The 12,840-nt window shown below is 44.0% G+C and overlaps 2 protein-coding genes across 2 annotated transcripts in view; one reads left to right on the forward strand and one right to left on the reverse strand.

Annotated features, from left to right (window-relative positions):
- Positions 1-703: 703 nt before the first annotated feature.
- On the reverse strand, positions 704-12,726 carry tmprss15 (transmembrane serine protease 15). The gene is made up of 25 exons (XM_023967611.2): positions 12,405-12,726; positions 12,053-12,192; positions 11,892-11,959; positions 11,638-11,774; positions 9,783-9,866; positions 9,545-9,664; positions 9,076-9,184; positions 7,687-7,796; positions 7,440-7,577; positions 6,973-7,122; positions 6,747-6,852; positions 6,184-6,352; positions 5,931-6,072; positions 5,614-5,703; positions 5,409-5,534; positions 5,130-5,273; positions 4,884-4,994; positions 4,633-4,765; positions 4,350-4,445; positions 4,023-4,072; positions 3,649-3,889; positions 3,204-3,385; positions 2,474-2,569; positions 1,471-1,610; positions 704-1,198 (listed from the first exon to the last, which is right to left on the reverse strand). The coding sequence occupies exons 1-25, from the start codon at positions 12,523-12,525 to the stop codon at positions 1,037-1,039; spliced, it is 3,165 nt and encodes a 1,054-aa protein (XP_023823379.1). The 5' UTR covers positions 12,526-12,726; the 3' UTR covers positions 704-1,036.
- The window catches only part of lipia (lipase, member Ia), a 31,634-nt gene continuing 23,501 nt past the window's right edge, over positions 4,708-12,840 (forward strand). Inside the window, exon 1 of the mRNA XM_070434620.1 lies at positions 4,708-4,717. The gene's annotated coding sequence lies outside the window, so the exon portion shown is untranslated. The remainder of the gene's footprint in view (positions 4,718-12,840) is intronic.

Raw genomic sequence — 12,840 nt, forward strand, 5'->3', positions numbered from 1 at the left:
CAACATACACTGAGAATACAAAACATTCAGAACTGCTCTTTCCATGACATAGACTGACCATGTGAATTCAGCCAAAAGCTATGATCCCTTATTGATGTCTCTTGTTAAATCCACTTCAGTCAGTGTAGATGAAGGGGATGAGACAGGTTAAAGAAGGATTTTTAAGCCTTGAGACATGGATTGTGTATGTGTGCAATTCAGAGGGTGAATGGGAAAGACAAAATATTTAAGTGGCTTTGAACGTGGTATGGTAGTAGGTGCCAGGCAGATTTGTGTCAAGAACTGCAATGCTGCTGGGTGTTTCACGTTCAACAGATTGTGTATCAAGAATGGTCCACCAACCAAAGGACATCCAGCCAACTTGACACAACTGTGGGAAGCATTGGAGTCAACATGGGCCAGCATTCCTGTGGAACGCTTTCGACACCTTGTAGAGTCCATGCCCCAACGAATTGAGGCTGTTCTGAGGACAAAAGTGGGGGTGCAACTCAATATTAGGTGTTCATAATGTTTGATACACTCAGTGTATACAGTACGTGAGCATTCTAATTATTCAGCCCCAACTTTTACCATTCAATGACTTGAAAAGGAATAGGAAATATGTAAACATTTATTGACAGTAAGGTTTGTCTCTGGTGTTAAGATCAAATGCATACAACATCACTGTAATTCACAAGGCATTGTGGTGTGAAAAAAACATATCATCTCCAAAACATAATACGCAAGATACTGCCATCTTGTGTCATAATTTCACAACATTTAATTTATGCTTCAGGGCCAGCCATGGGAAGTCTCATTTGTGTTGTAGGCACAGCCACTGATTTTTTTCTTCGGGCCCAGCCATGGGAAGTATAAGATAGCATAGATTTGCAAACAATTATTTTTTACATATTTTGAATATCCCTGTAAAGCTGTGTTACACCATTGTACTTATTCAAACGCATTGATTGATTTAATAACCATGACTGCATATGATCCTAATTCAGGACTGAATATTCTGTTTCCCTGGAGCCTGTAATCCCAGTGTCCCCAGTGTTCAGGAGAGCCGTCTGGTCTGGACGACCCAGTCAGCGAACTGGGAGACCAGGGCGTACACACTAGGGCGCTGGGGGCGGCCACACCCCACACCAAAAGAAATCACGCCCACCTGCACCCAGTGGCCATCCTCTTCACACATGAGTGGACCTCCAGAGTCCCCCTAAAACAACAGGAAGACACAGTCAGTGGACATAATTCTCACACACTGTACATGGATATTACTAACTGTGGATGGCATTGTGTACAGCTGGCATTGTACTGTACAATACACAAATACCCAAACTTTACTATCCAGTGCTGCCTTGGGGGCAGTATACCATCTTTTGCTGCCCTGGGACAGTATACTATCTGAAAGTTTTCCTGGTGCAGTTCTTTCACAGACATGTAGCGTGTTCTGCCCACAGAGGGTTACGACCATTGAAATCCATGTACCTGGCAGGAGTCCACTCCCCCCTCAGAGTAGCCGGCACACACCATCCTGGCTGTAATGTTGTACTCAGGCAGCAGCTTCTGACACTCAGAGCGGCTCACCAGGGGCAGCACTGCCTGCTGCAGCACATTAGCTGCTGTGCCTGGAGGGAATAATAACATTTACAGACACATACATCAATTATAATGATCAATTTCAATTGTATGGCGCTTTTCATCAACCACATCCTCAGATTAACCTGTTAATGACAACTAACTCAGGAGGCTGAAGAAATTTGGCTTGGCACCTAAAACCCTCACAAGCTTTTACAATTGAGAGCATCCTGTCGGGCTGTATCACCGCCTGGTACGGCAACTGCACCGCCCGCAACCGCAGGGCTCTCCAGAGGGTGGTGCGGTCTGCCCAGCGCATCATCGAGGGCAAACTACCTGCCCTCCAGGACACCTACAGCACCCGATTTCACAGGAAGGCCAAAAAGATCATCAAGGACAACAACCACCCAAGCCACTGCCTGTTCACCCCGCTAATATCCAGAAGGCGAGGTCAGTACAGGTGCATCAAAGCTGGGACCAAGAGACTGAAAAACAGCTTCTATCTCAAGGTCATCAGACTGTTAAATAGCCATCACTAGCACATTAGAGGCTGTTGTCCTATACATTGACTTGAACTCACTGGCAACTTTAATAATTGGAACGCTAGTCACTTTAATAATAATGTTTACATATTTTCCATTACATCTCAGATGTATATACTGTATTCTGTCCTGTTCTACTGTATCTTACTCTATGCCGCTCTGACATTGCTCGTCCAAATATTTATATATTCTTAATTCCATTCCTTTACATTAGATTGGGTGTATTGTTAGACATTACTTGTTAGATATTACTGCACTGTTGGAGCTAGAAACACAAGAATTTCGCTACACCCGCAATAACAACTGCTAAACACGTGTATGTGACAAATAACATTTCATTTGATTTGATTGAGTGACACCAGAGTCCTAACCTTGCTCTACTTCTGCTCCCCAGCCTGCAATGAAACACTTCCTCCCAGCCTCAAACTGCTGGTCACTTGCTGGCAGACAGATGGGTTGAATGTAATCTGTAAAAGAAGGATCTGTGTGAATATTATATCCTGTGTGTGTGGACCTGTGTGAATATTATATCCTGTGTGTGTGGATCTGTGTGAATATTATATCCTGTGTGTGGTGGGATCGTGTGAATATTATATATCTTCTGTGTGGATTGTTGTGAATATTATATCTGTGTGTGTGGACCTGTGTGATATTATATCCTGTGTGTGTGGACTTGTGTGAATATTATATCCTGTGTGTGTGGTCTGTGTGAAGATTAATACTTGTGGTGTGTGGATCTGTGTGAAATTATATCGTGGTGTGTGGATCTGTGTGAATTTATATCCTGTGTGTGTGGATCTGTGTGAATATTATATCTGTGTGTGTGGATCTGTGTGAATATTATATCCTGTGTGTGTGGATCTGTGTGAATATTATATCCTGTGTGGTGTTGGACTGTGTGAAGATTATAATCCTGTGTGTGTGGACCTGTGTGAATATAATATCCTGTGTGTGTGGACCTGTGTGAATATGTGAGGTACATCTACTTAATAATCCACTTTATATGAACACAACATGACACGGCCGCTTGTGCTCAGTGCCAATCTGACATAAGGTCAAACTCGCAGGCTATGTAGCGCAGAGGGGTGTTTGATTGCACACCTGTGAAGTTGACGTTTGTTTGAAGGTGCATCATTGCGATGTCAGCATCCTTGGTCCGTCTGTTGTAGTGTTTGTTCATGATGATGTGGTCAACCTTTCGGGTCTGTGATGGGAGGACATCTACACTGTCCTGGGAGTGAAGGCCCAAAACTGCCTCCCAGTTGGAAATGTGAATATTTTTCCTGCAGGATAAAAAGACAACCGTCAATGTAGACATGGGCTGTAAAACTCCAAATGTACGGACCAGATAAACAATGGTGGAGCTACTCTGTACTCCAATAGGTCAAACTCAGTTGAGGGTAAATGCACAGAAACATGTGACATGTTGTGTGCAGAGAAAGGTGAGGCTCAGGTGTATACACAGTGTATATTTACAGTGTAGACAAAGTAAAGGTGAATACAGGAGCATAAACAAACAGTATAAATGCAGAGAAGGATTCCTCACCCATAAACGCAGTGTGCAGCGGTAACCAACCACTCGTTGTCAATCAGAGTAGCTCCACACACATGGCGACCCCTAAAGTACAGCGACACCATCCATGGCCACGCCCCCTTACGAGAGTCTGTCCCTCCCACCACTCTGACAGTTCCACTCTCCTCTGACTCCTCCTCTCCTTTCTCCTCCATCCTTCGTTCAGTGGACCCACTTTGATCCATCTTCTGGGAGACCATACGAACGCCACACGCTACAATGCACAGCATAGTGTTTTTTGAGTGTATTTTGTTCATTTGTCAAAATGTGTCAATGTCTATATGTGAATGAGTACTTACAGTATGTATCATGTTACTATGTTGATGCTTTATGCTTTTCATACTCACGTTGGTTGTCACATTCCAAAGATATAACCTTTTCACCCGTACATTTTTCACTATGGGAAATAGAAACAAACAGGTTGGATGTTGGTATGACTGTGAAATCAAAGTTGAATTATTAGAAGCAGGTAGCCTAGCGGTTAAGAGGGTTGGGCCAGTAACCGAAAGGTTGGATTTCCTCAATTCCCGAGCCGACAAGGTGAAAAATCTGTCGATGTGCCCTTGAGCAAGGCACTTAATTGCTCCTGTAAGTAGCTCTGGATAAGAGCGTCTGCTAAATTACTTCTTCTTTTTTTTAACGTAAATGAAAGCTGTTTGTTGAATGTAGTGTACCTGGGGGTCAGGTCCAGGGTACCGTTGGCTGCCACACTCACGGTGGTGAAGGGAGAGTCTTTCTCTGTGGAGGGTATGAGCAGGGCACTTCCTGATCTAGAGTACATGTTAACACAGTGACTGACTTCATGTCCTTCACTCTGTCAAACATACAAAGAATGACTGTTTCTCACACACACACACACACACACACACACACAGCACACACACACACACACACACACACACCACACACACACACACCAACAACACACACACACACACAACACGCAAGAGGTCTCACCTGTAGCCCAGGTAACGACACATGAAGTGGGAGAGCTGAGAGTTCCAGTGTTGACCACAGGTTGTGTACCGGGTGGTCTGGACCTGGAGCTGCAGATGTCTGACACTCGTACTGTCCACTGATACCTGATGCACTACAACGCATAGAATCATGGAGAACCACTTTACCAGTCTTTTGGCCCACGTGCCTTTAATTGGCATGAATTGCTGTATGGGTGTGAACAGGGTCACAGCTTCATTTGTTTTACTCACCACAGTCAGCTTCGTCTGAGGAGTCAGCGCAGTCTGGTTGGCCGTTACACACACTGACATTGGAGATACATTCTCCAGACTGACACCGATATAGCCCAGTGACACAAGGCTCTGGAATTTGAAATGACAAAGGCAGTTTGGTTACTTGGCTATTGAAGAACAAAGAGTACATCAGGTAAGGTTCATTCAGAACTACTAATCTTGGACTTTAGAATGTTGAATTGGTTACTTAATATAAAATCTTACTTGGCATGCCCAGTGCTAATCCTGATGTGAAGTTGGCACGGAACCCTCTGCCATACCCTGTACTGTCTGTAAAGAACATCACTGTGATCTGATTGGCTGTGGAGATCACATCTGGAAAGGTAGCATCAGTACCAGTGAAGACACCTGACAAAGAAACACGCATCAATTCACCACAGTAAACCTCACCTGCATTTTCAATAACAACTAACAGTGTCATGGTAACATGACAGAGGCTCGTGTAGGAAGGACGTCACAGTAGGCGGAGGGTCAGAGACTCACCAAGCAGTTCAGACTGTGGCCCCGCCCCATCCCGCACCTCCACCATGTCATAGGTCGACTCAACGTCAAAATCCAGGAAGTGAAGCAGGATGTTCCATCCTTCCCTGGCATGAAGAGTCCACAAACCTTGCCCAGGATAGACAGATGTATGAACACCACATTTCAAACAATTAGGGAAAAATTGAACAAAAAACTAAGTTCATACAAGAAGCCTTGTTTCCATAGGAGTGTGGGTAGTTGGGGGAGCTGAATGTAGAGTTGTGTTCCCAGAGGTCAAAAGGTCCTCCACAGTCAGCTGAGAAAGAGGAAGGAATACACGCTTTAGATGCAACCATGGAAAACAAGGACACGTGACATTAACGGACAAAGAACAGTGATTGTCAGGTGAGAGAGGGCGAGTTGGTGACTCAGTGGTAGTGGATGAGTGTGCTGGTTAACGATGAAGGGGTGGTTCTGTTCGGAATGGACGGCCTGTGTCAAAGTGTTCCATGTGAAGGCTATGTGGTTTTAAGAGTAACATACGAGGTATTGGAGGTGGTGTTGTAGGGGTGGGAACCACTGTTGGGTCTGGTGGGTCCGCCCCACAGGGACCATTTGTCAGACTAATGTCATCCAGGGCGATGTCATTCTTCATACCCCCCTTCTTCTGAGCCTCAAAAACCACCTGGAGAAGAACATCACAGCGAAGAGACAGATCCTTATAGACAGACGTAACATGCACAGCCAAGTATAACAGCGTGGCAATTACACCATGTGGGATTCAGAGCGCTCTGACCGTTGCATCAGCTGTGCTGTTCAGGGTGACCTGGCCGAAGTGCCAGTTATCTCCATAGTTCCCCTCCTTCTGGAAGACCACAATGACTGAAGCTTCTCTGACCACAGAAGTTGACCGTCTCTCTACCAACACCCTCAGCCGATGCACATTCTCTCCATACATGTGGTACCTGGAGCAACAAGTAGCATAAATGCACATCTGGTGAGAGGCTATGTGTTTAGAGATGGATATCCACAGACAGTACATGAATAGAGGGAGAGAGGGTCACTGGGTGCTGACTGTTGCACCCTCGACAACTACTGTGATTATTATTATTTGACCATGCTGGTCATTTATGAACATTTGAACATCTTGGCCATGTTCTGTTATAATCTCCACCCGGCACAGCCAGAAGAGGACTGGCCACCCCTCATAGCCTGGTTCCTCTCTAGGTTTTGGCCTTTCTAGGGAGTTTTTCCTAGCCACCGTGCTTCTACACAGGCATTGCTTACTGTTTGTGGTTTTAGGCTGGGTTTCTGTACAGCACTTTGAGATATCAGCTGATGTAATTTGATTTGACTTACCAGAACTTCAGACACATCGGTTCCTTTGAGTGAGCTAATCGGAGGCTGCGGATCTTGAAGTTCTTCTCCCACTGGCCAGGGCTTCCCGGTGTGACAATGTAGTAGCCTGTTTCGTCAGAACACAATAACAGTCAAAGAACAGAAACAAACTGCAGCAATGCGGCTTCGAAATAAAATCGTAAAGTCTCAGCTAAGTAAAGTAATGTCTTGTCACACAATGACACACCTGATTGGTTACCAAATGTATGGTCAAAGTTTGGGCCTGTGAAAGGGGGGAATGTGGGGAAATTGGTGCGTATCCAGTCCCCTTCATCCTCAGGCTCCTGCCTCCAGAAACACAGGCCCTCCTCAAAGGAGCAGCTCAGCCTCTCCTCATCTGAGAGGACAGAGAGGAACACTGTCACGGTCATTTCACAGAGACCCAAAACCAAATCCTATTGCAATCTTCCTTCTAGTTTGTTTTGATAACTTCAAAGGAAATCTTTTAGTCAGGGTTTCCCAAACTCAGTCCTCGGGACCCCAAGGGGTGCACGTTTTGGTTATTGCCCTAGGACTACACAGCTGATTCAAATAATAAACTAATCATCAAGCTTTGATCATTTGAATCAGCTGTGTAGTGTTAGTGCAAGAACCAAAACGTGCACCCCTTAGGGTCCCGGGGACTGAGTTTGGGATACGCTGCTTTAAGTTTACTAGAGAGGTTGCTGATGTCTTCTGCTGAGTAGGTGGCATTAAATCCTTGGAAATTGTTGTAATCGTCAGAAGAGAACTCAACAGTGGCCTTGTCAGACAGCAGCCACACAGTGCCTGGGGAACGGCCTGACAGCAGGTCTGAAACACAGCCATAGTGGGTGGTAGGTGTGCTATTACTGTAGTTTAATATAGATATTTTGCTGTATAGAAATTAGTACATATTTGCTCAGGAGTGTTATATACTTACATGTCAGATTTTTCCCCTGTCCTGTGCCCTCATACAGACTGAGAGTATCAATCTCTTCTTCTGTGTCGAATGAGTGGAAATTCATCGTTATGGCCAGTCCTTTCTGAACTCTAAAAATAAAAAATATACAGTACCAGTCAAAAGTTTGGACACATCTACTAATTCAAGGGGTTTTTCTTTATTTGTACTATTTTCTACATTGTAAAATAATAGTGAAGACATCAAAACTATGAAATAACATGTAGTAAACCCACACTATTACACCTCCTCCTCCTCCATGCTTCACGGTGAGAACCACACATGCAGAGATCATCCGTTCAGCTACTCTGCGTCTCACAAAGACACGGCGGTTGGAACCAAAAATCTCAAATTTGGACTCATCAGACCAAAGGACAGATTTCCACCGGTCTAATGTCCATTGCTCGTGTTTCTTGGCCCAAGCAAGTCTCTTCTTCTCATTGGTGTCCTTTAGTAGTCATTTCTTTGCGTCAATTTGACCATGAAGGCCTGATTCTCTCAGTCTCCTCTGAACAGTTGATGTTGAGATGTGTCTGTTACTTAAACTCTGTGAAGCATTTATTTGGGCTGCAATTTCTGAGGCTGGTAGCTCTAATGAACTTATCCTCTGCAGCAGAGGTAACTCTGGGTCTTCCTTTCCTGTGGCGGTCCTCATGAGAGCCAGTTTCATCATAGCGCTTGATGGTTTTTGCGACTGCACTTCACGAAACGTTGACTGACCTTCATGTCTTGAAGTATTAATGGACTGTCGTCTCCCTGCAAAGTTCTTGAAATTTTCCGTATTGACTGATCTTCATGTCTTAAAGTAATGATGGACTGTGGTTTTTCTTTGCTTATTTGAGCTGTTCTTGCCATAATATGGACTTGGTCTTTTACCAAATAGGGCTATCTTCTGTATACCACCCCTACCTTGACACAACACAACTGATTGGCTCAAACGCATTAAGAAGGAAAGAAATTCCACAAATTAACTTTTTACAAGGCACATCTGTTAATTGAAATGCATTCCAGGTGACTACCTCATGAGAGTATGCCAAGAGCGTGCAAAGCTGTCATCAAGGGAAAGGGTGGCAACTTTGAAGAATCTCAAATATGAAATATATTTGTCACACTTTTTGGGTTACGACATGATTCCATATGTGTTATTTCATAGTTTTGATGTCTTCACTATTATTCTACAATGTAGAAAATAGTAAAAATAAAGAAAAACCATAGAATGAGTAGGTTTCTCCAAACTTTTGACTGGTACTGTATATATAAAAAAAATATTTTTAATTAAGGTAGCACAAAAAGTAAAGAGGTAGCACTGGTATGTCAGGTAAAAGTATATGAAAGTGAGTAGTGTGTAATTAGTATGAGAAGCAGGACTACCGTATGACCCAGCGGCAAATCATGCCATTGTTGTAGAGGAGAGGGAAGTTTTCAGAATGGAAGGAGCCCGTAGGACCAAGAAGAAGGAATTGGCCATCGCACTTTGTTGCTATGAAAATATGAGAGATATCCACACAGTTCAAGTCTATTATACTACCAATGCACTCATGACCACATTACCAGACCCCACATTGTGCGTTGACATGGCATTCTTGTTACTCTGTACCATCTATATATTCAAGAACAATGTTTATCCACTTCATTATTACTCATCCACCAGCCGGATCTCACCTAGAGGGTTCTAAATGGAACCCCAAAAAGGATTCTACCTGGAACCAAAAAGGGTTCTACCTGGAACCAAAAAGGGTTATCCTATGGGGACAGCCGAAGAACAATTTTGGAATAATTTTTTCTAAGAGTGTAGGGACGAGGTTACATAATCAGCAAACACTGAGTCTCAAACACTCACCACAGAGAGTATGGTTTTCATCTGAGCCATCAGGACAATTGTCTACTCCGTCACAAAACTGCATGGTGGCCACACATGTAGTACCATCCCCACAGGCCATATGATAAGGTGGGCATTTCCCTGTGGACATTAATCATCATTCGCCATCATCAATTAAATGTTTTTAAAAAATGGTACTGGTACAGTACTACAGTACGACTAATCTACTGTAAGTGTTTCCTATCGATTCCGTTCTCACCTGAAGAAGATGTAGTGGAAAGATGAGGTGTGGTGGTCAGTTTGGTTGAAGAGGTCGGCTGGTATGTAGTTAGGTCCTCTTTCACTAAACACAAACATCATATAGGTTCAAATTCTCAATGCTGCATTTCACACAAGTCTTCTGGATGAATAACGTGGTAATAGATCTAGATCCCATTTTCCTCCCAATACTATGATCATGAATCGGTATGTAAGGTGTGTTTTACACCTACAGTGCATACGGAAAGTATTCTGACTCTACCTTTTTCCACATTTTGTTACGTTACAGCCTTATTCTGAAATGGATCAAATAAAACATTTTCCTCATCATTCTACACAAAATAACCCATAATGACAAAGTGAAAACAGGTTTTTAGAAATGTTCGCAAATGTATTAAACCTAGAAGACAGAAATACCTTATTTACATAAGTATCCAGACCCTTTGCTATGAGACTTGAAAAATTTTGCTCAGATGCATCCTGTTTCCATTGATCATCTTTGAGATGTTTTTACGACTTCATTTGAGTCCACCTGTGGTTAATTATATTGATTGGGCATGATTTAGAAAGTCTATATAAGGTCCCACTGTTGACAGTGCATGTCAGAGAAAAAACCAAGCCATGAGGTCGAAGGACTTGTCCGTAGAGCTCCGAGACAGGATTGTGTCGGGCACAGATCTGGGGAAGGGGACCAAATAAATTCTGCAGCATTGAAGGTCCCCAAGAACACAGTGGCCTCCATAATTCTTAAATGGAAGAAGTTTGGAACCACCAAGACTCTTCCTAGAGCTGGCCTCCCGGCCAAACTGAGCAATCGAGGGAGAAGGGCCTTGGTCAGGGAGGTGACCAAGAACCCGATGGTCACTTTGACAGAGCTCCAGAGTTCCTCTGTGGAGATGGGAGAACCTTCCAGAAGGACAACCATCTCCGCAGCACTCACACCAATCAGGCCTTTATGGTAGAGTGGCCATACGGAAGCCACTCCTCAGTAAAAGGCATATGACAGCCCACTTGGAGTTTGCCAAAAGGCACCTAAAGACTCTCAGACCATTAGAAACAATATTCTCTGGTCTGATGAAACCAAGATTGAACTCTTTGGCCAGAATGCCAAGCGTCACGTCTGGAGGAAATCTGGCGAAGCGTGGTGGAAGAATCATGCTGTGGAGATGTTTTTCAGTAGCAGGCACTGGAAGACTAGTCAGGATCAAGGGAAAGATCAACGGTGCAAAGTACAGAGAGATCCTTCATGAAGAACTGCTCCAGAGCGCTGTGGAACTCAGACTGGGGTGAAAGTTCACCTTCCAACAGTACAACAACCCTAAGCACACAACCAAGACAATGCAGGAGTGGCTTCGGGACAAGTCTCTGAATGTCCTTGAGTGTCCCAGTCAAAGCCCGGACTTGAAACCGATCGAAAATCTCTGGAGAGACCTGAAAATAGCTGTGCAGCGAAACTCCCCATCCAACCTGACAAAGCATGAGAGGATCTGCAGACAATGGAAGAAACTCCCCAAATACAAGTGTGCCAAGCTTGTAGCGTCATACCCACGATGACTCGAGGCTGTAATCACTGCCCAAGGTGCTTCAGCAAAGTACTGAGTAAAGTGTGTGAATACTTATGTAAATGTGATATTTCAGTTGTTTTTAATACATTTGCAATAAACTATAAAAAATAAAGAGAGTCACACACTTCATATATAAACTCCCAGTAATTTATAACATTTGCAAAAAAATCTAAAAACCTATTTTAGCTTTGTCAAAAAAAACGATTTCATCCATTTTAGAATAAGGCTGTAACGTAACAAAATGTGGGAAAAAATAAAGGGGTCTAAATACTTTCCAGATTTACTGTATACCTGTGACCTGGACGCTATTTTGGTTAACCACCAGGCCCCCAGTGCTCTGAAGCCCAGCCACCAGCTGCTGCTCTGCCTCCTTCACCTCCACACTCTGACGAAACTGCAGGTCAAAGTTCACCACCACACTGCCATTGCTGTCACATGGGGGGATTCATGGTCAGAAATGCTATAATGACATTGTCACTTTCAGTATATGTAACTATGCTATGAGGTTGTCATTTGTAAACATCATTATACACATACTGTCTCACCTGAATTCTAAAACTTCACAGGCCTTGAAGTCATTATTGAGGGAGCCACGGCTGTAAGCGTCAGATATCTGTGAGAAAATACAGTATTTATAATACAAGGCTAAAGTGTGTAGGAGAGTGGACAGGAGAATGATACGTGTGTGTATGGTATCCCGACATACCAGATGCTCTGTGTCGAAGGCCAGGGACTTGAACTGCAGACTGCTCCTGTTTCTCAGCTTCTCAGTAAACACAGCCCCCCTCGTAATGACCAGCCTCCCACTGAACACAGACTCAGTCCCACCTAGTACACACTGGTCCACTGTGGCAAACACACATACTGTAAGTGACTGACACTTGTCACTCCATATAAGACCAACAGATCAAAAACAAAACTATGGCAAATGGATATGTTTTACCCAGAAGTTATATGGAGCATAGAGTATTACATTTGATTTCTATACAAACATACTGACCGTTTTAGTGACAGAAATGGGAGGAAAGAAAACAAAAGTCTGGAGTGTTTTTTCTCACAGTCAGTCTGCATGGCGAGCCAGGTGATGATGATGAGGCTGACACACACCGCCAGCAGGGTCAGACACAGGACACTCAGCAGCACCTCCGTGGACGACCAACGTCGCTTCCCACGCCACATGGCTCCCTGACGTCCTCACACGCTCACGCGGTCTTCTTGTCCTTCAGCTGACACCTCACACTGAATTCCCTGTGATTCAATCACTTTCACTGTCATGAACTATCACAGGATTCTGCACTGTGGAGTGAGTCTCCAACTACGTCCTACGTTTTCTGTTGTATCTACAGCCTGCTTCTTTGACTCTCCGCCGAGGAGAATTTCTCTGCTCTCCCATGAGCAGGGCTACTTATTCATGAGAGCTTGGCCCTTTATCTCTGTGAGGGGCAGCAGTAAACCTTTTATTGTGCACTGGAACAACAAAGTGATAGCCAATCT

Source organism: Salvelinus sp. IW2-2015, linkage group LG23 (genome assembly GCF_002910315.2).
Source record: "Salvelinus sp. IW2-2015 linkage group LG23, ASM291031v2, whole genome shotgun sequence".
NCBI lineage: Eukaryota > Metazoa > Chordata > Actinopteri > Salmoniformes > Salmonidae > Salvelinus > Salvelinus sp. IW2-2015.

Excerpts from the sequence above, each read along its gene's own strand:
- tmprss15 (XM_023967611.2), bottom strand. The coding sequence starts at position 12,525 with ATGTGGCGTGGGAAGCGACGTTGGTCGTCCACGGAGGTGCTGCTGAGT. Across the intron at positions 6,353-6,746 it reads CCGATGTGTCTGAAGTTCTG|GTACCACATGTATGGAGAGA; the intron begins GTAAGTCAAATC and ends TTGTTGCTCCAG. Across the intron at positions 4,766-4,883 it reads CTCAGACGAAGCTGACTGTG|TGCATCAGGTATCAGTGGAC; the intron begins GTGAGTAAAACA and ends TATGCGTTGTAG.